Source organism: Enhydra lutris, unplaced genomic scaffold (assembly GCF_002288905.1).
Source record: "Enhydra lutris kenyoni isolate GAN:26980312 unplaced genomic scaffold, ASM228890v2 scaffoldscaffold18, whole genome shotgun sequence".
NCBI classification, from domain to species: Eukaryota; Metazoa; Chordata; class Mammalia; order Carnivora; family Mustelidae; genus Enhydra; species Enhydra lutris.
Window position 1 is genome coordinate 5867611 of NW_019154102.1, and position 27330 is coordinate 5894940.

The following is a 27330-nucleotide window of genomic DNA, read 5'->3' on the forward strand; positions in this document are numbered from 1 at the left end:
GGTCATAATCCTGTCCGGGGATGGAGTCCCACATCAGGCTCCCTGATCAGCGGGGAGCCTATTTCTCCCACTGCCTGATGCTTCCCCTGTTGTACTCGCTCACTCTCCCTCTCTCTCTCTGTCAAATAAATAAAATCTTTTTTTAAAAAAATTAAATGAGTATTACAAAAACAAAACCACAAATATTTTTAAAATAATAAAAAATAAAAATGGAGAGTATTAGAGCATCACTGTGCATATAGGGCAGGACTTATGGTTCTCACTAACCAGAGGTATCATTTTGATAACTATAGGGGTGGCTGGGTGGCTCAGTTAATTAGGTGTCGGCCTTCGGCTCAGGTTGTGGTCCCAGGTCCTGGGATGGAGCCCCACATTGGGCTCCCCGCTCAGCAGGAATTCTGCTTCTCCCTCTCCCATTGCCCCTCCCCCATTTGTGCTTTCTCCTATACTCACTCTCTTAAATAGATAAAATCTTTCTTTAAAATTTAATTTTACTTATTTGTTTGACAGAGAGAGACAGAGACAGCAAAAGAGGGAACACAAGCAGGGGAGTGGGAGAGGGAGAAGCAGGCTCCTTGCAGAGCAGGGAGCTTGATGCAGAGCTCTATTCTAGGACCCTGGGATCATGACCTGAGCCGAAGGCAGATGCTCAACAACTGAGCCACCCAGGTGCCCATAATAAATAAAATCTTAATTAAAAAATAACTGGTAACTAAAACTCACTACCTGTTAATACGTTCAGATATCTCACTGAATCTTTGTTGTAAGTCACAGAAATCATAAATATTTTATTATAAAGTAATCTAAAAGAAAGGCATACGTTATACAGTAAGTAAAATTATTTATGTTTTAAATAGCAGGGTTTTTTGTTATTTTTTTTAAAGATTTTATTTATTTATTTGACAGAGAGAGAGATCACAAGTAGGCAGGGAGGCAGGCAGAGAGAGAGCGAGAAGCAGGCTCCCCACTGAGCAGAGAGCCCAATGCAGGGCTTGATCCCAGGACCCTGATATCTTGACCTGAGCTGAAGACAGAGGTTTAACCCACTGAGCCACCCAGATGCCCCTAGCAGGGTCTTTTAAATGTCTCTGAAATATCCATTTTCAGATTTTTAAGAACAAGATCTAAATGAAGTTATGGATAGTTTTTACTACACATTTGAACATGAACAAAAACACATAACGAGACTCACCCTTAAATGAAACATTCTATGCGCATTTGGACCTAATAAAAAACCAGTTATGTTCAAAATTGGAGATCTAGGGTTTGGAAAAATAAAGATTAGAACAACATTTAAAAATTACTACACAGTACAAACATTCTTGGAATTTCTTTATTAAGTATCAGAATTTCCACCTGGTTTTCCACATCTACACTTATTTCTGCTGTATACCCACATTCAAACACCATCTCCACCCACAGGCAGCAACTATAGCTCTAATCTGCACCGAGTTCAGTTGTCCCTCTGGACCTTAACAATGCTCCATTATTTGGTCTTCATCACTGCTTTTATCAAATAGCAAAGGCCTATCAGGAATGGCCTGGCTGACACATTCCCATCTATTTCAAGCCACAGGATCCCATTACGACAGAAGACCTGCCCTCCTGTGGACCCACTTTCTAGCTGTCTATCATGACAGTAATGCTTTCATAAACTTTCTTTTAAGGTTGGTCCCAACGGCATATTACCACAGCTCACCTGATCCGGTGATTAGTTCTCTCTGACCATAGATTTATATTGAGCATCTGTAAAACCAATGAGGTGGTGTCTCATTACCCTAGAATTCTGAGGTCCAAATTTCATAGGATCAAGGACCATGTGATAACCTATCTAGATAATAAAAAGGAAGAACACTGTAATATTAATATAACTGGCAATCAGTGCATCATAGGATCAAAGCTGCTCTTAGATTTGGAGGCTGAACGGAGCTCAAATGTTTTATTTGATACTAAGTGACTCAGAAATACATAGGTTTCTTTTTTTAAAGATGGTGCCACAGATATGCCCCTCTCAGTCCCCTGATTTGTATTCTAAATGTGGTAAAATGCTTCTTTATTTCAATACTGACCTAATTTTTTCCAACTGAGCCTATTTCAGAGTTTAGTCTGGTCTTGCTTTTGCAGAAATGGGAGTTTCTTTCAGTCAAAGAGAGTATCAAGGAACTGGGGGGGAAACCAACAATAACAGCAAAATTACTCATTTTCGATATTCTTTAAAGAAAAAAAAGTTCTCCCCTGAGTTTATCTGTGAAAAGCCAATGAGAAGAAATTCTTCATAATACTAACTGAATTAAGAGATGAGAATGGAATATAAAAGTTTTTTATAAACATAAAAGATAGTCAACCTCAAATAAAATAATAATAATAATAATAGATTCAACCCCATTGTGTGTACACTTTCAGGAAAGTTTTATGCGTTTCTTTCTAAGCTCCTAGCCCTAGGCAAACACAGAATCATAGGCGGAAATATGCCATGGTTAGCACTAGAAGCAGCATCACAGTTCATTAACAGAATAAAGCAAAAAATGTTAGGTAAATGAATCTACAATATAAAAATGTGTTGGTGATGAATCTGTGATACAGTAACATAAGTGAGGTTAACAGTATTTTTTTTTAACCAGGAAGCCCAATTGTAAACATTTGCATTTAACTATTGCCCCCCACAAACCTAACCAACCACACAAACAAAAATCATCTTTTATGACTATAAAATCATGAAGAATTTGTACTGCATGGCTCTTTGTTTTGGTGGTTTTCAGAGTAAGACATGAGCTGCATTAAGTAGCTTCGCTGACTTCTCCATCTTGAGTAACCGCCAATTCTGGAACTTCATTCATCCTTAGAACTTCTGCATAGAGCAAATAATTATGTAGGCTTCTGGGAAGTGGCAACTGACAGATAAAACTGTCAGATCGTAGGTGTTCTGGTTTTACACTGGACCGAATTTCCAAACGGCAAAGGTGGGTGAGGCATGGAACAGAGGCTGGAGAAACAAAAAAAGGAAAGATGAAATTTTTTAAAATTTTCTTTTTAAAATCTTTCCAATTCTTTGTAGCAAAAGAGAAAGTATATGTTACTTAGCTTACTTTTGAAAGATTTGTTGGGTGGGGATGACCACAACAAACTTTATTTATTCCTTTTATTCTTTTTACACCCTTCCAGTTCCTCTCTTTCCAGTTGCTGGCCACATATTGAAAAGTCAGTTTCAGGTTCATATAAAACTAAACATTCACATTCTAAAGATGTGGCAAGGGGCGCTTGGGTGGCTCAGTTGGTTAAAGCCTCTACCTTCAGCTCAGGTCATGATATCAGGGTCCTGGGATCGAGCCCCACATTGGGCTCTATGCTCAGCAGGGAGCCTGCTTCCCCCCCTTCTCTCTACCTGCCTCTCTGCCTACTTGTGATCTCTCTCTGTCAAATAAATAAAATCTTAAAAAAAAAATGGATGAACTAACTTTAGAAATGATAGAAACTTACAGTAGCAAATACCATATCCCTCTGACTCTGTTTTATTGCTCGGTCTCTAGACCGAGCACATCAAGTGAATAAATAAGTAATTTGCAGAAGTTTTCCTCTTTTTATACATGACACAGAAAGTAAATTTACAACTGACATAGAGAGGAAAGGAGCACTTACTGAGTACCTGCTATGTCACATGCCCATACACTTCACAAACCTTATCTTTCTATCTTCATTAACCCTATTAGGTATATACTATCACACACCTGTAGAGGTAAGAAAACAGGTTTAAGAGGATTAGGTCACTTTCCAAAGGTTATACATCTTGTACATGGTAGAGCCAGGATTCAAACTCAAGTGCCTATGACCCCAAAGCATGCGCACACACTTAAAAATACTGCCGCCAAAAGCTAATCACCAACTAAGGGACAATACAGAGGTACTTACTTAAGAATTGTTAAGATAGCATTTCGTTTTCTAAGATGAAAAGTGTTAACTAAAGAAGCTAATGTCAGGGTGCATGGGTGGTTCAGTCATCTGCCTTTGGCTTAGGTTGTGATCTCAGGGGCCTGGGATGGAGCCCCACATCGGGCTCCCGGCTCAGCAGACGGTCTGCTTCTCCCTCTCTCTCTATTGCTACCCCTGCTTGTACTTGCATGCTTTCTCTCTCTCAAATAAATAAAATCTTAAAAAAAAAAAAAAAGAAGAAGAAGAAGAAGGTAATGTCCATAGAAACTGAGAGTATTAAAAACAACTATTGGTTTTATGTGTGAATCAAATCTAAAGTCTTTTATTAGTCTAAGAAGTTTTTTATAATCCTCATGAAATGTAATAATGATTAACAGACCAGGATCAGAACAGCAAAGGCAAGTACTATCAGGAACCCAGCTGATATCAGACCAGCTGGTCTGACTCCAAGTCCAGTGTTCTGTAAACTAATACCCTGTAGGACCTGCCATTGTAATTCTCTTAATATCTTCAACACCTCCCAAACCACTGAAGTTAATCCATCATCTAACATTTTACTTTAAGCTTACTGGCTTAAATATAGTTTATTAAGAGTGTGGGAAACTCCTCAAACCACGGTTTTTTAAAATGCCAAATAAGAAAAGCTAAGGAGTTACCTGATTTGGTACATAATCCTGAATCTAAGAAAAGATGAGAATTTTCTTAAACCATAACTCATAGACTCCCCATTACAGATAGTAGGACTACAGCGTCTACAATACATAGCACATTTATTTCTAGTGTTCCTATATCTATATTTTGTTTAAATTTTACCCTATTTTGCAAACTTAAAGGAAGAATCCTTTTCTCACTTCTAAGATGGGAAAACACAGGTGAGGAAAACAGAGATAAGTAAGAATGCATACAAAAAGCATGCCCAAACTGCAAAGCCCACAGTTTTCCAAATGAGTAAGTGGGTTCAACTTCAATGAGTAGGTTAACCATGTTGAACTATTACATAATAAAGAAGCCCTCTCACCCAGTGAGATAGGAACAATAATTGGGCCTAAGGCCAATGGGTATGTACAAATGTCATAAAAGCTTTAGAAACAAGCATAATTGATTATTGGGAAGCACACAACTCAGCTTGTATGAACACCAGCACGTAGGCATACTAGAAAGTAGGCTGTCTGCTACAAACACTAAGCAAACTATGGGCATGGTCGGGTGGGACTGACAGAGGAAGTGACAAGATCAGAATATGTGAGTTACAGTGAGGTTGGTTAAGAGAGTTTTTACTTATATTCAGTAGGGGTTTAATATGCATCTTATTCAACTGAAATCTCTTCTTTCTGCAAATCCTTTGACATAGAGCCTTATTACACACCCAGAAGGAAAGTGAAGGATGGCTGTAGAACCTGGGAGAGCGGCCCACCTAGGGCTAAAGGATTCTCAATGCCTTGCCAGCTTCTCTGACTTGATAAATCACCGACTTACAGACTCCTCAGGCTGAGGAGATCTCCTTTGGCTGCCCCACAGCCTCCTGCCAATAAGCCTTTCCAGGCCATCTGACTACCCCACCCCACTATCTTCAAAGCTAAAGAAACCATTAATTTGTTTGTTTGTGTGTATACGTATGTATATGTAATATGTATGTGGAAACGTAATCATTTGTGATTAAGCCCCCCGGGACTGGCACACATCTGCTATGAGAAGTTTAAGTAACTTGCCCATGTTGACAGTGTATACATCAACAGAAGAGCGGATATTAGATCCAAGTGATTTGACTCCAAGTCTAGGGTTCCTTGAAGTTTGAAAAACCCAAAATAGTTCTCTAACATCTTCTAAGCCACTGAAACTATCCTAAGTTTCAGAAGATCTTTCCATTTCATATTTTTTTAAAAAAGGCATATAGTTACTTGAGATTGGTTACAATTCTAATTGTACCATTTTGGTTTTTCTCCTGTGAGCACAATAGATCAATGGCACCATGAACACTGAGAGGGAAGAACTATATTCACTTGAACTGAAGGGAATCTTTCATCTGCAGATTATTAACACAGACAATAATATACACCTCAGTGACATCTTAGTTTAATATGCCAGTGAATACTAAGGGAACTTTATAGTCATATATGTAATATTTCAAAGCTCTCAAAATTCCTATGAAAGTTTTAGTGATGCATGATATTTCCAGATGTGTTACCACTAGGCTGATAGAAGATCAAGCCATGTCTTGAATTTATAATAGGGAAATAGCCCAGAAGCTCTACATATGTAAAAACATACTTTCATGAAAACCTGTTAAAACCAGATTTTAATTTGTTAAATACATGTCTGTCTTCTTGGATTATGGCATTGATCATAGCCTAGAAAATGATGTTTGAAACCATACTATAATTTTAAGTCACTTTTCTGACCCAATCACTTTAGTATATTAAACCTAGTTTATCTATACATCCAGTAGCAAACATCATTTAACCTTTCATTCCTATACAGAATTATTCAATTTTGTTCTTTGTTATATGTACTGACAGAACATTGAAAATAGAAGGCTACATGTTCTATCAAGTTTTACTAAGACAAAACATGACAAAACTAAACTCCACAATTCTTAATTCATTACACTTATTAATGCCAACCTTATTATAGCACAGAACTACATGTACATCATACATACCCACCATCTATTTTTTCCACAACCAATCATCTCCAGCCTGCCCTCATGCCAGTATTTAAATGATCTATCTGCCTGGACTATATTTCTATGGTTCCTCTGCACGGTTTACCACATTAGATGCATTCATTTGATTTCTGGGCCATCTAGTACAATTTATATTTCCATCATGAATATACTGTCTTTCTGGTTGGCTTCCATCCTTTGTTTCCAGTCTTTCTTAATTTACTAGTATAGTCTCTCTCCCTTTCACTGATTACAACCAAAAACTCTAGACAACATACAAAAAGCAATTACCTGAGGGTTCTGAAAAATAAATAACAGTAAGATTAGGGCAGGAAATCAAAACATGGGGAATAACCAATAGAAGAGCAATAAGCAAAATGAATGGAAATAGTACCATATAGTAAAAAGACCTGTCTGGAGTTGAGAAGCCATTATTAACAAGTTGTATAACCTTGGACAAGTCATTTAAATACTTTGACTTTGGGGCGCCTGGGTGGCTCAGTGGGTTAAGCCGCTGCCTTCGGCTCAGGTCATGATCTCAGAGTCCTGGGATCGAGCCCCGCATCGGGCTCTCTGCTCTCTAGGGGAGCCTGCTTCCTCCTCTCTCTCTGCCTGCCTCTCTGCCTGCTTGTGATCTCTCTGTCAAATAAATAAATAAAATCTTCAAAAAAAAAATAAATAAATAAATAAATAAATAAATACTTTGACTTTGAGTTCTTCCTCTGTAACATGGGCATAATGCCTCATCTATAAAATGGACATGATGACACCTCTCTGCATTGAAAGGCTGTTGATGAGGTTCAGGTTAGAACACATTTGCAAAAGCATTTTATAAACTATACAATAACATACAAATCCTAGACACCATCTAATCTAATGATTCCCCAAATGTTTTGACTGCACACTCAATGAGGGAAAGGTCTTTGAGTACATAACCCCAATGTGTAAATACTTAATTACATATGAATAATATGTATATACTATTAGGTTAACAATATTTGTACTATAAAACACATAAAATTTAAAAACTTAGCTTAAATAAGAAATACTTTTTAAAAATGCTTATTAGAGTTATAAAACCTTTTTAATTTTACTAAAAATATTAATATTAATAATATTTTAACAAGAGTGAGGTGATTGATTAAGCTTTACAAATTTAATTCTTAGTGACTCGGCAATTCCAAGATTTGGCTCTAGGTCCAGTTTTTTTCGTATTTGGATATAAGGGCTGATGTAGCTACTAGATATTAGATATGTAGATATTAGATAAAAAAAATATCTTATAAAAGTACGAGGTCCAAATGGGAGGAATACATTGTAGCTTAGCTGAACTAATCAGGATACTATCCGATCCCACCTACTAATTATGCAAAAGTTTTTATCAAAATTTATCCAATAAATTTGTTTTTTCTGTTATCAGTTTATAAGCTAATTAGAAAGTTTTGCTTCCCTACAAGTTTATTAAATGCATTCAAACCCCCAGAAAACGGTTTCTAAGTATTTTAAATGCATCGATATGAGAGTTTTTCTAGGTGACACATTGTTTTTGGCAAGAAAATCACTCAACAATAGAAGTACTTTCTAGTATCTGTTTTCAGAAATCTTCCCAAGCAAAGCTTTCTTTCAGAAAGTGGTTTCTTTTTCACTCAGCTAAAATACCACCTTTACCTTAAATCAACAGAATTTTTAGAAAATATGCACTAGGATTCATACTACTGATACCTATTTATCACCAAGAAAAAGAAGGTTAAGAAAAATCAGAACAGGGCGCCTGGGTGGCTCAGTGGGTTATGCCTCTGCCTTCGGCTCAGGTCATGATCCCAGGGTCCTGGGATCGAGCCCCACATCGGGCTCTCTGCTCAGCGGGGAGCCTGCTTCCCCCCTCTCTCTCTGCCTGCCTCTCAGCCTACTTGTGATCTCTGTCTGTCAAATAAATAAATAAAATCTTTAAAAAAAAAAAAAAACGGTTTCTAAGTATTTTAAATGCATCGATAAGAGTTTTTCTAGGTGACACATTATTTTTGGCAAGAAAATCACTCAACAATAGAAGTACTTTCTAGTATCTGTTTTCAGAATTATCTTCCCAAGCAAAGCTTTCTTTCAGAAAGTGGTTTCTTTTTCACTCAGCTAAAATATCACCTTTACCTTAAATCAACAGAATTTTTAGAAAATATGCACTAGGATTCATACTACTGATACCTATTTATCACCAAGAAAAAGAAGGTTAAGAAAAATCAGAACAGGGCACCTGGGTGGCTCAGTGGGTTATGCCTCTGCCTTCGGCTCAGGTCATGATCCCAGGGTCCTGGGATCGAGCCCCGCGTCGGGCTCTCTGCTCAGCAGGGAGCCTGCTTCCCCCCCCCCCTGCCTGCCTCTCTGCCTACTTGTGATCTCTCTCTGTCAAATAAATAAATAAATAAATAAATAAATAAATAAAAATCTTAATCATTGGTATTACTTTGTGCTATTCACATTTCAACTCCTTTCTTGTATTAGCCTATTAATGATGTAATAAATTCATTTCATGTTATCTCCATTTCCTAACATCTACAGAAAAGTAAGCTGCCCCATCAGTAGTCATTTTTTTTTTTAAGATTTTATTTATTTATTAGAGAGATAGAGAGAACAGGTAAGCAGAGCAGCAGGCAGAGGGAGAGGGAGAAGCAGGCTCTCCACTGAGCAGGGAGCATGATGTGGGACTCAATCCCAGGACCCCAAGATCATGACCTCGGCCAAAGGCAGTTGCTTAACCAACTGAGCCACCCAGATGCCCCAACTATCAGTAGTCATTCTTACACAGATCTTCAAAACATTATTCTAACCCATGTGGAAATATAAGTACAAAGCATTGGGCCATGTGTGCTCAGTTGGGGTAGGGGAGAGGCAAAAACTCAATTCTTACAACTACATCACTAGTAGAGAAAAGACAAAATGAAAGGGAACTTAATCATTGATAAGTAATTTCATCTTCCTCTTTTGTACCTTTAGAGTGCCTCTCTGGAGCCTCTCTGGAGAATATTTGCAAGTTACTAAAATCATCTAGCCTAAGCAATTTCCGGTGGTTATCAAAATAAAAAATGCATCATGGTCTTAGAATCTCCCAGAAAAATACATTCTTCATTACCCTACCCTGTTTAGGGTATTATAACACAGTAATCTGAGACAAGAGGAAAAAATGAGACTCAATATTATAAAGCAAATTGTAACTGCCTCTATAACTCTTCCATAAAGTTTTCGGGATACCCCATTCTACCATAAACAAACTCACCTACATCTAGAACTCTGTTAGAGAAAACTCTCCACCTCTGTCCTCACAGAAGCCTGATCCTCGCCGGGAAATTACTTCCTTGACCAATTTCTCACACAGAATCTTCTCATTCTTCCACCCCTGTCACACCTACCACAAAGTCTATTCTAATTGGCTTTCCACCCTAAAATAGATATTTTGGGTCTAGAAAATAATTTTTTTTTTTTAATTGGGATACAGCTGTCCCCGGGATCCGCCTGTGCACATATCCAACACAGTACATAAGCAGGAGGAGTAAGATGGTCTTTCAAATAATACTGATGATGTGATACCTGGAATACTTTTTAAAAATTCTGTTTTAGGGGCGCCTGGGTGGCTCAGTCGGTTAAGCATCTGACTTTGGTTCAGGTCATGATCCCAGTGTCCTGGGATCCAGCCCTGCCTAGAGCTCCCTGCTCAGCAGGGAGCTTTCTTCTCTCTCTCCCTCTGCCTGCTGCTCTGCCTACTTGTGCTCTCACTCTATCACTCTGTCAAATGAATAAATAAAATCTTTTTTAAAAAAATTATTAAATATTCTGTTGTAATTGCTTTAGGGCAACATTTTCTCCTCTCTTAGCTTACCAACAGACTACTGACAACATCAGAACAGTTTTACTGGCAAAATATCCCAGCAACTATAGCTACAACCCATTAGTACCTAGTTTAGCAAGAATTTCCCCACCACACACACACACACACACACACAGCCATGTAGATTAGTAAGAAATGCTATGTGATGCTGCACTTGGATTAGCAAGAGGCTGTGTGAAGCTAAAATTATAAATGGGCAGATGGAATCTTGTTAAAATTTTAAGTTAACTATAAATTCCTCATAAAAAAAAAACAGAACTAAGTCTGGCTCTTAAATCTAACAATAAGGGCAGTCTTTAGGACACTGTTAATCAAGGCATGATTCTGCTAGAGTTATAAAGGCCAACAATATGGCTGGAATCTTGAAGGTCAAGTTTCCTACTCTATAAATAGAAGATCACATGTTTAATTTTTCAAGATGAGAGGCAATTACTGTTGGGGTTCTTAGTGATAATGCCTCAAACCAGAGGAAATGCCTCTAGAGTTGAAAACCACCATGAATAGTGGCTTCTGAGTCTCACCAAATATGGAGCTTCATTAATTCTATGGGCATGGTCCTATATAATACCCCATTTTTCCTGTCCTTTTAAAAGAACAACTCTTTACTCCAAATATTTTCCTGATCCCTACCAAATTTAGACCTTTCAATTTACTGAACATAATTATCTGAAAACTTCAAGTTGGACTTTTGCTCATCAGTATTTAAAATAAGAAGCAGGTAGGTTTTAGTTGAGCAATTCTACCGCACAGCATTTGTATAAATACTCATTACCAAAAACACCACTATACTATTTGTAGCTTTTATTGACCTTTCCTTGGACATGGATATGTCACTACCATGAGAGACAAAGTAGCAGAAGAGTTAAAACTCTCCATTAGCCTGAAATAAGGCTGTGCCACACCTCCCATCTTTTTTTTTTTTTTTTTTAAGATTTTATTTATTCGACAGACAGAGATCACAAGTAGGCAGAGAGGCAGACAGAGAGTGAGGGGGAAGCAGGCTCTCCGCGGAGCAGAGAGCCCAGTGTGGGGCTCGATCCCAGGACTCCAGGATCATGACCTGAGCCGAAGGCAGAGGCTTTAACCCACTGAGCCACCCAGGTGCCCCACACCTCCCATCTTTTTAACAAGTAACTTAATGCTATAAAAGATACATCTTAAGGGGCACCTGGCTGGCTCAGTTAATAAAGCATGGATGGCATTCTTGATCTCAGGGTCAGGAGTTTGAGCCCCAAGTTGGTGTAGAGATTAGTCAAAGTAAATAAATCAATAACTTTTTAAAAAAATATATATCTTGAAAGATGTACCTTCAAGAAATGTGATTCACCTTTTGCATAAAATATACGCTCTTGCTATAGATAACAGAAAAATGTTCTTTTTAAAACTGGATACATTTTATTACCTTAAACTAGAAATGGCTTGAGTAGACAACTGGAATGCTAGTTAATTATTACCAAAAAGGTATACTTCAAACTTACACAATGTTATATACATCAACTATATTTCAATAAAGTTGGGGAAAAAAATAGTACCAGAAAGGATTATAGATAAGCCATTGCTAAATTTAAATTGTTTCTGGTAGTTATTCAATTTTTTAAATGCAAATGTAATAATCTCTTAAAATAAGGTGCTACATGTCAGTTTGGTGTACTTACTGCAGGCAGGGATTTGTCATGAAGAGTACATGAGGATTGCTCTGAAGATTGATCCAAAACTATGAGTACTACTCAAAGTTTCAGAGGAAACGCTGGTTGCGGATACTTGCTCAGCCCACCATATTTAGCAAGGAGTTCTCATAATGTTCTTTGGGTTTCACAAACAGAACATTTAACCTATCACAAATCAACCTTTATGTTCCATTTTTGTTTTGCTTCTACTTTGAAGCTCAACTACCTCTTAAAAATATGTTCTCAACTCAACCTGCAACATAAAATAGCAGTGCACTGATGCTTCTTAAGTAGTGTAATTTTAGATTCATTGTTAACTACTACTATTATTACAACTACTGAATTTAGGGGCACCTGGCTGGTTCATTTGGAAGAGCCTGTGACTCTTGATCTTGGTCATGAGTTTGAGCCCCGTGTGGGGTGTAGATACTACTTAAGTAAATAAAATTTTCTAAAGAAATGGAGTTGAAAGATGTAATATTTAGAGAGAACTGCTGAAGTACATATAGGTCATCCACTCCTCCAGATATTACAAATCCAGCCCTGGTCAATTCAGAGCAACAGATACCTTAATACCTGGATGACACTGTACTGATGATCCCTGAAGATCTACTTTTATTGAATTATAGTTAGGTATGATAGCAAGAGCCCACATTCAAGACTGGTAAAATAAAGTCCTGAGAAACTATGGCTGCCAAGATACTGTCTAGAAAATTGTCCATGAATATTACTTCTGAGCAATAAGCTTGTTTTACATAATGATCTCTGTAACCTAGTGTCAATGACTAGAGAGGTTAGTCAGCGCCACACTTATAGCCTATCCACAGACAGTTTCGGATCTATAAGCACTCCCTGACTCCATTTTCGATCCATCCTCAATATTACTTTTCATTTTTCTTTTGCTTTCACTTTTTACTTCTGCTTCACTGTTCTGTGATAATCTACATGTATAAACTACTTTAAATCCTTTTTAGAACAAAGCAGAAGAACACTGAAATGAATAGATCAAGAGAGTTTCCTAGGGCCCTTTTAGATTCTTTGTAGAATTCAGATTCTTATATTACTCTGGATAGAATTATACATATTTGATCATTAAAGGGGGAATGAACTAAGCCAAGTGCTTTTATCCCTAAGAATGTAATTACTTAGACTTTATCTTGGACAGCTGGTCAGGGATTGGCAAGTTTTTTGTTTTTTTTTTTAAGATTTTATTTATTTATTTGACAGAGAGAGATCACAAGTAGATGGAGAGGCAGGCAGAGAGAGAGAGAGAGAGAGGGAAGCAGGCTCCCTGCCGAGCAAAGAGCCTGATGCGGGACTCGATCCCAGGACCCTGAGATCATGACCTGAGCCGAAGGCAGCGGCTTAACCCACTGAGCCACCCAGGCGCCCCTTGGCAAGTTTTTTTTTATGAGGAAGTCTACTACTGGGCGCCTGGGTGGCTCAGCGGGTTAAGCCTCTGCCTTTGGCACAGGTTATGATCTCAGAGTCCTGGGATTAGGTCCCACATACGCTCTCTGGTCAGCAGGGAGCCTGCTTCCCCTGGCTGCTGCTTTGCCTACTTGTGATCTCTCTCTCTGTGTCAAATAAATAAATAAAATCTTTAAAAAAAAAAAAGTCTACTACTATGTGGTTAAAATGATGTTTCTAAGATGTATATATAAGGCATATGATTTAAAAATTGTCATTAAAACTGTGAACAGTCAGTAAATTTTACCTGGTATAACATTTCCTTTCTCATACAAAAACAAAAACAACTTTTTGAAGACAAATCTGACTTCATGATTAAAAGACGAGCAGCAAGGGACTAGTTGTCCTTTTTATTTATAAACTACCAGAGCAACTTGCTATTTTCTTACGGAGGAAAAAGGAAAGGAAAGGAGAATTTTGACCAAGTACATGGCATCTCCAAGACTTGAAAAAGGCCTTAAAAAAAATGGAGAAAATCCTTTCCTTGAGATAGATACCAATATACTTAACAAGCTACGGAGCTGAAATTATCTAGGAGCTCATTAATAGTTGTAGAGCTGCAAGAAGCATCTTTTCAAAAAAAATTTAAAGAAATATATTGACAATGTAGTTTCTACTACCATGATAAGTTACTGGAGAAAGTGGGTAAAAGCAAGACTGTCATATATTTGAGAGATAGTCAAAAGTTGTTTTTCTGGGCTCACTCCCATTGGTGTTGTTTCTGGTCATGTTTCTGCTCACCAGAAATCTTACAACTAAAGATCCAAATAAAGATAACCTATATACAAAAATGGGAGTGTCAGGGTGCTTGGGCGGTCTGGTCGGTTAAGTATCCAACTCTTGATCTCAGCTGAGGTCTTGATCTCAAAGTCATGAGTTCAACCCTTGAGTCAGGCTCCATTCTGGGCCTGGATCCTACTGAAAAAAGAAAAAGAAAAAAAAAAAAGAAAGAAAGAAATGTGGTGTCCCGAAAACTGAAGGCAAAAAGGGAAGCTGGGTATATTGAGAGAGAGCCTTGAACTAAAGAAAGGAAAAAAAGCGTAATACTATTAGAAATTCAGACAACTGAGTAGATGGACATGTCTTTTCCTCAGCCTTACTAAAAAATCTGACATTAAATGACTCCCATTATCTGCACAAGAAGAACCAGTAAAGTATACCTTGAGAGACCAGTATAACTAGCCGGAAGAATGCAAGCTTTTCCTAAGTAGTGTGCAATAAGAACAGGGTTGAAAAGGCTTCCCATGACAGGAATTAAAAGGCCTTCCTAAAACCGGACAACCCAAGAAGACAATGTAGATCCATCTCTCAAACTCAGCACTGCTGACATTTGAGTCTAGCTAATTCTTGGTCTGCCCTGCACATCGTAGGATGTTTAGCAGCCTCCCTCACCGCTACCCCCTAGATGACAAGAGCGCCCTCACCAGCTGTGACAACCAAAAAATGCTGGCAGACCTTGCCAAGCAGCAGGCGCAAAGTCATCCTTGTCGAACAAGACTGGTCATGATGAAACAAGTTATCAAAGAGCTGCCAGGAAGAACTCACCACTCGAGGCCAATAGCTCCAAGCCCTTCCACTGCTCAAACCAGGACACGGAAGGAACAGCAGAACTAGTTGGAAAAACAACTGACAAGTTCACATTTTGGATATGTCAAAACGTGGGAAATACAAAGGGCAGCTGTATACATGGGAATGGAACCAAGAAAAGAGGACTGGGCTACAGAAATTGGCCAGAAAAGCATCAGCTACATTAGTACTTCTGAGAAAGACTTCTGCAAATCTTCAGCCAAAATAAAATCCTCTTAGAGATAATGATTATTACCCTACACAAGCTCTACCTAGTGCCTAATTAAATAAAGAAGCCCTTGATGGATTTAGTCCACTGTAGGGTAATGTACTCATGCACAAGATTTACCTTCATCTGGACAACCCTGCCATATGTTACAGTCTTCAGAGTGAACTCTCACATATCTTTACTAACTGATATACTGCAATGATTTTCCCATTTGGCATATGCTCCCTCATTTGACTTTTGTTCCCAAAATCCATTGTCTCATATTCTATCTATTTTGAATAGATATTTGTTCTCTGCTGCTTCAGATACATAATTAGTAAAAGAAGATGCAATTTTCAACATTAAGAATTAAATGCAAGTAAGTTTTCCAACATTATCATTAAAGAAATTCTGTATGAAAAGACTCAGAACTCCAAACAGATTACTTTTTTCTTCAATAGAAACTCTCTAAGAGTTTGAATACACCTCAGTTCAAGAGCATATTTTCCTAAGTGTCTATTTTTTTTTTAAAGATTTTATTTATTTATTTGTCAGAGAGAGAGGGAGAGAGAGCGAGCACACGCAGACAGAACGGCAGGCAGAGGCAGAGGGAGAAGCAGGCTCCCCTATGAGCAAGGAGCCCGATGCGGGACTCGATCCCAGGACGCTGGGATCATGACCTGAGCCGAAGGCAGCTGCTTAACCAACTGAGCCACCCATGCGTCCCCTGAGTGTCTATTTTTGATTGAAAAAATTTACTTAAATGTAATTTTGCAAGAAATTACAAGACACATTTCTACATATGCATAAGTTCACTTGTTAAAAACCTATTCAACGTGTTTTATGAAGAGCTACATTTCATGTAAAAATAGCAGCGAAGAAATAATTTTCCCAACTTAAGATATATAATCTGTTTAACAAAATATAGTTAAAGTAAAATAAATCTGAATAAGTAAATAGGAATACTTGGCAATATATTATGTTCAGCTTAAACTGGTTTCCTTGTGTAAAATCTTCTGCTGTATGCTTTTTTATAACTAGCTTAAAAAAATTTGGTGAGAGGAAGTTTAGAATTTCTTTTGAAACAGTCATTTAAAGTATCAATCAATTCACAGAATTTTCACCAAGCTCACTTTGACAGTTTTATCATACCAACACACTGGCATGCATTCAGTAAGAACAGGTATAAAATAAGGGATGGTAATATTTCCTTTTAGAGATGACAAATTATTAAAGAGAGAACACAAATCCACACACACTCCTAAGAGGAAAATTAGGTTCAGCATTTTTCTGAGTACAAACTAAATATACACTAACAACAATTTTAGGACTCACTTTTGTTTAAATAATGCTTTACTAGAAATAAAAGGATACCATTAAATAAAAATATTAATCAATACCCGTTCCTGAGGCTAAACTTACCAAGTCAGATATGACTTTTGTTGAAGGAAATTACTATGACCCCCATCACCACCACCACAGCCCCATCCTTTCTCCACGTAAAGAAAATGCAAATGATGCCCAATTTAATGTATGCTCTCCATTGACTCTGGTCGCTTAAAATTATAACATAGCTAGAGGAGGAAGAGAAGAAAAAGTAGTGAAACATGTTTAAAATTGTACTTTCTTACCAATATGTTGCTGCAGAGCCCAAGAGTTTGAGGCACGAGTGGAGAGCATCTTCTCAACAGTTGGAGGAAGCCTCTTCCAATTGGTAAACTCCAAAGTGAAGATAAGGGTATCATCACTGACTGAGTCAATCCTATATTGGGAAGACGTTAACACACCATTAGACACAAAAGGGTTCATCCTGAAAACAAACACCACATAACTATTCTTACAACATTGCAGTATAGAAGGAAGAGCAAAAACTGAGGCACAGAAAATAATCATGTAACTGGAGGAAGTTCAGTGGCTACAAATAATCATCTACAGGTTCCTAGAAGAAAATGAATCGATTCTGTGTATACTTGTCCAGTAGATGACCAGAGAATCCCCATTTCTCAGCATCAATGGTAAGAAAAAGAGAAACAGCACCAGCGCCATCTGTGGACTTGCCATTACCTCCTCCAACTCGGACCATCTTGCTGAACCTAAACTGGTCCCCTCACATACACACAATTTAACATCCCTGAAAGGATAATGCCCAAATACCCAAAGTTAACTCTAAACCAAATATATGGGAGAGACGAACTTTTTCTGTCCAACTCCCAGGGACATAAAATTGTACCCCTCTAGGAACCTTCCCCACTACAGATTCAGTTCTAAAAGATGTACCAGAGTAAGTTTTGTCTTTAAGGACTGAAAGGTGTTCAAGACAAACAGTTTTCCCTCTATTTTTTCAAAATAATATCAAAATTTCCTACCAATCCAGCCAGAGGAGACTTTCCCCCCAATTTTATAAGCACTTGAATCCTACTGAACAGAGCATTAGTCTAAGAAAAGTTCTGGTTTCTAATACTACCTCTACTACTTACAAATATTTGCCTAAATTCTCTTTCTTTCTCTCATTCTCTCTTTTTTTTTTTTTTCCCTAAGTTTTTTAAGCCCTAGATCTTGGTCTCTAAAATGGGAATAATACTTAACCTGCCTATCTCAGTTCACTTTGGTGAAAATAATATGAAACAACATATAAATATAGTTTTTAAAACAAAAATGTTACATAAATATTTGCTATTACTAGAAGTGGTCTGAAATTTTCAGTATTGCATTTTTGATAGGACTTAAAACATTATACACATGAAATTTAGTCATAGCTTAAGGGTAACTCCAAATTCTAACAGGATTACCTATGTTGTTCTCAACTAGATACTCCCCTACTCTATCACATTGTTCAAATAAAAATAAAATGATTAGAGCCTCTGGTAACTACTTCAGAAATTCCTTCCAAGGTGCTTTTTTGAAGACATTACCAAGCAAGGACTAAAGAAGGGGGAAAAATAGAATGAAAGGAAAGAAATTGAGTAATACTCTCAACATATCATCTCAAAGATAACTTAATTCTTATAACTCAGGGTCAGAGTGTCCTTGAAATGACTGATTAGAAACCATGAAAATTATTTCCCAAATTCTTAATTCTCTAATATGCAAGCATAAATAAGAAAGAACTTAAAAAGTATAGCACAAATGCTTTAGGAAATTCTTCTACTTCTTGGGAAGCTCTCAGTGAAATCATAACTTATCAGGAAATATTGAGAATAAATAAAATGATAAAATATACTCAAAAGTAAACAATTCCCTTGACTTTCTAGTAACCTGCACCAAAGGTTACTTAATTCTAGCTCCTTACTTCCTTTTTAATGGCTTCATTTTTCTGCTAAAGTGTGCTTTAAGTCTATGACCAAACACAAAATCATTTTTATGCAGTTATCTAAACACACACGTAAAAAATAAATCTGTTTATACAACTTTAGTTAATATAATGGTGAGTGTATTCTACAAATGCTGATAATGCCACTAAAAATGTATTGTTACTGTACTACATTGACCATTACATTGTACAAAGCAGTTGTACAATCATAAACAAGTGACAGTTAATCAACTAAATGCACAGATGACATTTACTTTCTATTATTCACCTATTACATTTGGGCAAGGGCTGGGGGGTGTACCTAGTCTTGCATTTAAAGTTGAAAAAATATTTCAACTCTGTAGATCATATTGTGACAGGCAATTATTCAGCCAGATACATTTTTTAAGACTGTTTAAGGCAAGCAATACGAGGAAAGACATTTATAATTTACATGACAAAGAGTAAGCAACAGACTTATGTGTGATATAAATAAGATACAACCAAAATCCACTTTAACAACATATTGGAATTTTTATGGGAGAATTTTTCTTGTAACAGCTCTTTGAATGTAAATTTGATCAAAGAAAGCAAAACATTTATCATATTCAGCATAAACACTAGCTTTATACATTCAATAAAAGATCAGTGAACAAAAATTTGACCATGTTAAGCATTTTCATTGCTAAAGTGAAGTTTTCCATTGTATTTTTCTAATGAATATAAAGTGACTAAAGTTACTCATTTGGAGTAAAATATATGTAAGCGGTATTCTCAGTCCAGATAGATGAAAATTTTACAATTTACTTCAAAATAAATTGTAGCTTACTGGTTCTCAACTCTTTTCTGTCCTAACACACCCAATGAATAGAGCACACAGAAATTATGACGAGAAATATAAGACACATATTGGTTTTTTTTCCCTTTTATAGAGAGACAGAGAGCATCAGAGACAGAGGTGAGGGGACATGAGGGGGGCAGGTGGCAGAGGGATGAGAAGAGAGAGAGCATCTGAAGCAGGCTCCACACCCAGTCCAGAGTCCCCAGAGTGCAACACAGGGCTCAATCTCACATTCCTGAGATCATGACCTGAGCCGAAATCAAGAATTGGACCCTTAGGGGCGCCTGGGTGGCTCAGTGGGTTAAGCCACTGCCTTCGGCTCAGGTCGTGGTCTCAGGGTCCTGGGATCGAGCCCCGCATCGGGCTCTCTGCTCAGCAGGGAGCCTGCTTCCTCCTCTCTCTCTGCCTGCCTCTCTGACTGCTTGTGATCTCTCTCTGTCAAATAAAAAAAAAAAAAAAAGAATTGGACCCTTAACCAACTAAGCCACCTAGGTACTCCATATAACACACACATTTTTAAACAAACTATTCACATGGGGAGAGGGAGGATCCTGTATCAGGACCGGGGACTGGAAGAGTGTATTTTACAAAGCCTTCTGGGAGAATAAAGCTAAATAATTCCCTCTCCTTCCAGCAGTCTAGGTGGTTGGCTGAGGAGGAAAGGAAAAGAGGCAATGATTAATTTTTTTTCCCTGTATAGGTTCTTCCTAACTTAGGAAGAGGAAGGAGCAAAAGAAGTTGGCACATATCCCTCCCAGGTTAGCCAAGGGATTAAGATCGCTGAAATTAAATGATGTAACTATAGGGCCCATGTGGACACACAGGACTAAGGCGGCATAGCACAGTGCTTAGAAAGACAGACTTGAACCACACTACAGGACAGCCTAGGTTCAAACCTAAGCTCTAGCACTAACTAGCTATGTGAGCTTCAGCAAGTATGTTCAATACTCTGGGCCTCAACTTCCTTCTCTGTAAAACAAAGATAACAGTATCCACTGTATTCTATATTATATGAGTTAATACAGTACCAAACTTAAAATAGTGCCTACTAAGTGTTGGTTAAAGAAAAAATAAACCAAAAACCAGAAGTTAATGTGAAGGCTGAAAGTAATGGACAAGTAGTACAGAGTCAAGTTAGTAGCTTCAGTAGAGGAACACAAAGAGTACTGCTGAGAAGAGAGTGGGAGACATGAGGACAAGCACCTCGTTGGGTGACAGAGAAACGCAGACATACTGTCAGTGCTGTCCATAGCTACCCCACGTGCTGGCTGGGTTTATAGAAGCAGTTGGAGAGTGAATCGTAGAAATCTGAGAGGCAACTGCTGTTCGCTGTCAGGAGCCCAAAACAACTATAAAATTCACTAAACTAATAGTTAAGGGTACTTAAATGACTTTGTCCATAGCTAGATAGACCATTTCTTAGCAAGTGTTTCTATCTTAGTATGCATGCACATGTATGGGGGTTTAAGACAAATAAGCACATACAAATAACTTTTAAAGATCAGTGATTCCTCAATAATTGTCAATAATCTTTGTATTTCATTCAATTATCTAAAAACACAATGGATTTCTATGAAATTTTATTGAAAAGATATAGAGAGAATTGCAACAATGAGTATCTGACAAATGACTGGGTATTAGTCAGCCAGTAGGAAAGAAGTAAATACAATTAGGTATTCCACCTGTTGTAAAGCTATACACAAAAAAGTAAAATGGGAATCAGAATGCATATCTCAACTTTGTTTTTACTTCTATGTTCCTCAAACAACCTACCAGAAAGCAGTTTTTCCTTATAAACCACATACCTGAAACACTTTGTATCAAAAGGGATGATAGCCCTAAGCATAAAACCTCTACTTGGTAAAAATTCCTGAATTCTATATATTGGCAGATGTAGTAAAAAGGTGAGGTACTGAGATCCTACCAAATACAGACCTATTCATCATATGCAGGTATAGAAGCCACCAAGGGAAAGATGGAGTCCCAGAAGTACAAACTAAACATGCAAGTACAGAATACTAATGTTGCCTGCATGAACCACAAAGAGGACCTCTTTTCTAATGAAAAACTCAAATAACAAGATATCAAAGCACTTTTCTGCTGAAATGCAAAATATAGTATTTGACTAAACATTATTTCAGTGAACACTAGCTTTTTTTCTTTTTTAAGATTTTATGTATTTATTTGACAGAGAGAGCTCACAAGTAGGCAGAGAGGCAGGCAGAGAGAGGGGAACACTAGTTTTTGAAGCACAAGAATGAAGCCATCTAGATGTTTCACTGAAATTTTATAAAATATCCATGTGCTCCATTTTCTTAGAGACTTTCATTCTATTTTCTCATTTCACTTATCAGACCAAGAGTTCTTTCATTGCTACAATTACCTTCTCAGTTCTATCTAGACACTTAAAACTTTTGCAAAAGCTGAAGGCTGGCAGAAACAGTGTCCTCTTCTTGCCCAAGAAAAATCCTGACTCAACTTTCATATATCATCAGTTACTTCACAAATCAGTATTTATTAAGGGAGACCAAGTTCAAATAGACAAAATGCTACAGGACGAATGTATTCACTCTAGTAGACTAAAGGACAACAGAAATCTCCAAAGCAGCTAAAACCATTCTTTCGCAGGCCTTTTTAAAATTATTTTTATTAACATATAATGTATTATTTTCTCCAGGGGTACAGGTCTGTGAATCATCAGGCTTACACACTTCACAGAACTCACCACATCACATACCCTCCCCAATGCCCATAACCCAACCACCCTCTCCATACCTCCCCACCCCCCAACAACCCTCAGTTTGTTTTGTGAGATTAAAAGTCTCTTACGGTTTCTCTCCCTCCCAATCCCATCTTGTTTCATTTTTTTCTTCCCCACCTCCCAAACCCCCCACTCTGCCTCTCAAATTCTTCATTATCAGGAAGATCATATGATAATCATCTTTCTCTGATTGACTTATTTCACTCAGCATAATACCCTCTAGTTCCATTAATGTTGTTGCAAATGGCAAGATGTCATTTCTTTTGATGGCTGCATAGTATTCCATTGTGTATATATATACCACGTCTTTATCCATTCATCTGATGATGGATATCTAGGTTCTTTCCATATTTTGGCTATTGAGTCACAGGCATTTTTTTTAAATTTTTTAAATTTTTTTAATAAACATATAATGTATTATTATCCCCAGGGGTACAGGTCTGTGAATCGCCAGGTTTACACACTTCATAGCACTCACCATAGCACATACCCTCCCCAATGTCCATAACCCAACCACCCTCTCCCGACCCCCCCAACCCCCAGCAACCCTCAGTTTGTTTTGTGAGATTAAGAGTCTCTTATGGTTTGTCTCCCTCCCAATCCCATCTTGTTCCATTTATTCTTTTCCTACCCCCCAAACCCCCTACGTTGCATCTCCACTTCCTCATATCAGGGAGATCATATGATAGTTGTCTTTCTCCAATTGACTTATTTCATTAAGCATAATACTCTCTAGTTCCATCCACATCGTCGCAAATGGCAAGATTTCATTTCTTTTGATGGCTGCATAGTATTCCATTGTGTATATATATATATATACCACCTCTTCTTTATCCATTAATCTGTTGATGGACATCTAGGTTCTTTCCATACTTTGGCTATTGTGGACATTGCTGCTATAAACATTCGGGTGCACGTGCCCCTTCGGATCACTACGTTTGTATCTTTAGGGTAAATACCCAGTAGTGCAATTGCTGTGTCATAGGGTAGCTCTATTTTCAACTTTTTGAGGAACCTCCATGCTGTTTTCCAGAGTGGCTGCACCAGCTTGCATTCCCACCAACAGTGTAGAAGGGTTCCCCTTTCTCCGCATCCTCACCAGCATGTCATTTCCTGACTTGTTAATTTTAGCCATTCTGACTGGTGTGAGGTGGTATCTCAATGTGGTTTTGATTTGTATTTCCCTGATGCCGAGGGATGTGGAGCACTTTTTCATGTGTCTGTTGGCCATCTGGGTGGCTTCTTTGCAGAAATGTCTGTTCATGTCCTCTGCCCATTTCTTGATTGGATTATTTGTTCTTTGGGTGTTGAGTTTGCTAAGTTCTTTATAGATTTTGGACACTAGCCCTTTATCTGATATGTCGTTTGCAAATATCTTCTCCCATTCTGTCAGTTGTCTTTTGGTTTTGTTAACTGTTTCCTTTGCTGTGCAAAAGCTTTTGATCTTGATGAAATCCCAATAGTTCATTTTTGCCCTTGCTTCCCTTGCCTTTGGCGATGTTCCTAGGAAGAAGTTGCTGCGGCTGAGGTGGAAGAGGCTGCTGCCTGTGTTCTCCTCAAGGATTTTGATGGATTCCTTTCTCACATTGAGGTCCTTCATCCATTTTGAGTCTATTTTCATGTGTGGTGTAAGGAAATGGTCCAATTTCATTTTTCTGCATGTGGCTGTCCAATTTTCCCAACACCATTTGTTGAAGAGGCTGTTTTTTCTTCCATTGGACATTCTTTCCTGCTTTGTCGAAGATTAGTGGACCATAAAGTTGAGGGTCTATTTCTGGGCTCTCTATTCTGTTCCATTGTCTATGTGTCTGTTTTTGTGCCAGTACCATACTGTGCTGATGATGACAGCTTGTAATAGAGCTTGAAGTCCGGAATTGTGGTGCCACCAGCTTTAGCTTTCTTTTTCAATATTCCTTTGGCTATTCAAGGTCCTTTCTGGTTCCATGAGTCACAGACATTTTTAAGAGCATGAGAGATGGCCTAAGTAGAAAAAATGGCCCTCTCCAAAGAATCCATCCTTTCCTACTCCCTTCCAGTCACCTCTTACTTTTTATTAGGACTCTTACATTCAATCTCACTATTAGGAATCCCCTACTCCTTCACTCTAACCTAGCCATCATGTGCAAACATACACACACACACACACACACACACACACACACACACACACACCCTTCTCCCAATATGGGAATCTTAAGAAATTGGGAGAAATTGAAGGTAGTATATCACTCAAAAAGGAAAAATGTTTTACTATGGTAGGATTTCTTACCATGAGCTGCATAGTAGATTCAGTGGGTCAAATCCAGCGAGCAGGAGAGATGGCAACCATTCCCTATATTTCATCTGTGCTTTAATCGCATGACTTATAAATTCAGAAATATGGTTCCACGGTGCCAATGGACAACCTTTCTTCAAAAAGTAGCGAAATACTGAAAACTTCTCATACTTCAGGCAGTAGGCCAAATGAAGTTCATTTAGTTGGGCTCCATATTTCAAAAGAATATTCACAATTCCAAAAAATTCGCAGCTCCACCAGAAAGAAAGAGAGAAAGAAAGTTAGACTTTTATATTAAAAAATTCTTACAAATACTTAATAGTACTTACAGCTGGAAAATAAATGGCAGATGGGATAGTGGAATGCTGTGACATGCGTCAGGAAGGAGAAACTTCCTCTGCCTATGGTCCTTCTAGTTGGACTCAGAATCAAACTGACACGAGACAGATTAACAGGAGAAAATAAAATTTAATAGGTGTAAGTATGGAGAATCCACATAGACACAAAATTCCAAAGATAAGGAAGCAACATGACCTTTATAAGGAGCAGGATATGGGCCTGAGGATATAAAGGGGAGAGAGCTCATTAGCAGAAAGGTGAAATGAGGGGTTTGGAAAAACAAGGTTGTCCTATTATTCAGATTGAGTTCCCTAGGTAAAGGTAAATAGTTCTCTTTCTGCTGCAGGTTCTCCTTTCCAATGTAAAGTTAGGCGGTTTCGGGAGAGGCAGAGAGCTTTTCTTGTATCTGCTGGGTTTTTACTACTTTTAACTCAAAACAATCTTTAAGCTGAAGTGATACATTTCAGGGCCTCTCATCCTGCACCCCCCTTCACGGGTCTAGTGAATTGAGATTAGGGTACCAGGGTAAAGGGAGTATTTTACCTTTTAATTAAAGATTTTAATTAAGTATTTAATTAAGTATCTTACCCTCCTGCATGGTTTTTAATTTTCAACTATGAACAGGTAGTGCCCTTAGAATTTAAAACATTCATATTAAGTAGATAATTTTAAAAATTATCATTGACAAATAGAAAACTCTTCTCAAACTGTGGTATTTTCATACAATTAAGTACTTAACAACAAAATACTTGGAAGCAAAGTTTATTTTATTTATTTATTTTTTTAAATATTTTATTTATTTATTTGACAGAGAGAGAGATCACAAGTAGGCAGAGAGGCAGGCAGAGGGAGAGGCAGGCAGAGGGAGAGGCGGAAGCAGGCTCCCCGCTGAGCAGAGAGCCAGATATGGGGCTCGATCCCAGGACCCTGAGACTATGACCCGAGCCGAAGGTAGAGGCTTAACCCACTGAGCCACCCAGGCGCCCCAGAAGCAAAGTTTATTTAAAAATGTCATCAGTCCCTAAAAACAGAGGACTGACTCACTCTAGGAATTTCCAAGATACCATTTCCTTTAGCAAGAGTCTTAGTTAATTTCCCTTTTATTTTTAAGTTTATAATGGTAAAAACAAGAAAAGCTTCTTTATGAACAAAAATTTAACTTAGTTTTATATTTCTTAATTAATCTTCTTTATCAAATAGTTTTGCAGAATATATCATTTTATATCTATTAAATTGGTTAATTTTATTTTTTTTTAATGTATCATCCAATACTGGTAAGTTGTGGTTGAACTGACTGAAAATAAGTATAACCCTTTTCTGAGAAAGCTAACTGGGCAAGACATGTCAAAAGAGATATCACAGCAAAGTTATAAGAGGTACAGTCTCTGGAGCCAGCCTGCTCAGCTTATTACCCATGGAACTCTGAACCAATTACTTCACCTTTTTGGCACACAAAACTAACACTATACAAGTATTTGTAAAATAAAATTATATATAAAGTATGTTACCATTAATAATTAATTAAAATTAATTAAAATAAAACACCAATTAAAATAAAACATAATAGGGGGTACCTGGCTGACTCAGTCAGTGGAACACGCAACTCTTGACCCCAGGGTCATGAGTTTAAGCCCCAGGTTGGGTGTGGCGCTTACTTTAAAAAATAAATAAGTAGAATAATAAAAAAAAAAAATAAGTAGAATAGAGTAAGTATAAATCTTGGGAATTTATCTAAAACAAAAAGAAATTATATCCTATTTGTACAAAATTAACCATAGTATTATCTATAACAGACTTCAAAAACAAAGAAATTACCTGTTTAACAACATAATAATGGATAAGTACAAAATATGATACAGTCATCAAAAACTGCAATTGTGATGGCCCTGTGACCACATCTTAAAAAATATGCTTTAAGTTTAACTGTCTCAAAGCTTAGTAAACAACTATGTACACAACTGTGGAAGAAAATATGTAATAAAATCATTCTCTCGGGGTACTTGGGTGGCTCAGTCAGTTTAGCACCTCCCTTCAGCTCAAGTCATGATCTCACAGTCCTGGAATGGAGCCCCGCATTGCGCTCTCTGCTCAGCGGGGAGTCTGCTTCACCCTCTCCTTCTGTGCTCATTCTCTCTCTCCCTCCCTCCCTCTCACTCTTCTCTCCCTCAAGTAAATAAATTAAAACCTTAAAAAAAAAATCATTCTCCCTTTGCACATGGCATTAATGCTATTTTAAACAACTATAAATACAAAAAATATTTCATTAATCACAATATCATGTAATCTAAGTAAATAAAAGCATAAAAATTATAGATAAAACAAATATAAAATGTTTAAGCCACTGTCATGTGAAACCAACTACTTCTGAGGACTTATGCATACAATTTGAAATCAAAATTTTAAAGCAATAAACTTTAATAAGCAGTAAATAGCAATAAATAGTGGTAA

At 37.5% G+C, this 27330-nt stretch overlaps 1 protein-coding gene across 5 annotated transcripts in view; it reads right to left on the reverse strand.

The window, feature by feature from the left end:
- Positions 1-1225: 1225 nt before the first annotated feature.
- LOC111147965 (ankyrin repeat and SOCS box containing 3) overlaps positions 1226-27330 on the reverse strand; it is a 108022-nt gene continuing 81917 nt past the window's right edge. For 3 of the 5 annotated variants that reach the window (XM_022504274.1, XM_022504273.1, XM_022504276.1), the window contains 3 exons: positions 24538-24795; positions 17009-17139; positions 1227-2983 (listed from right to left, as the gene is read on the reverse strand). In XM_022504274.1, coding sequence (XP_022359982.1) covers positions 2778-2983; positions 17009-17139; positions 24538-24795 — 595 coding nt within the window. In that variant the 3' untranslated portion in view covers positions 1227-2777. Of the gene's footprint in view, positions 2984-17008; positions 17140-24537; positions 24802-27330 lie in introns of all 5 variants that reach the window. The other 2 variants (XM_022504271.1, XM_022504275.1) reach the window with 1 other exon arrangement.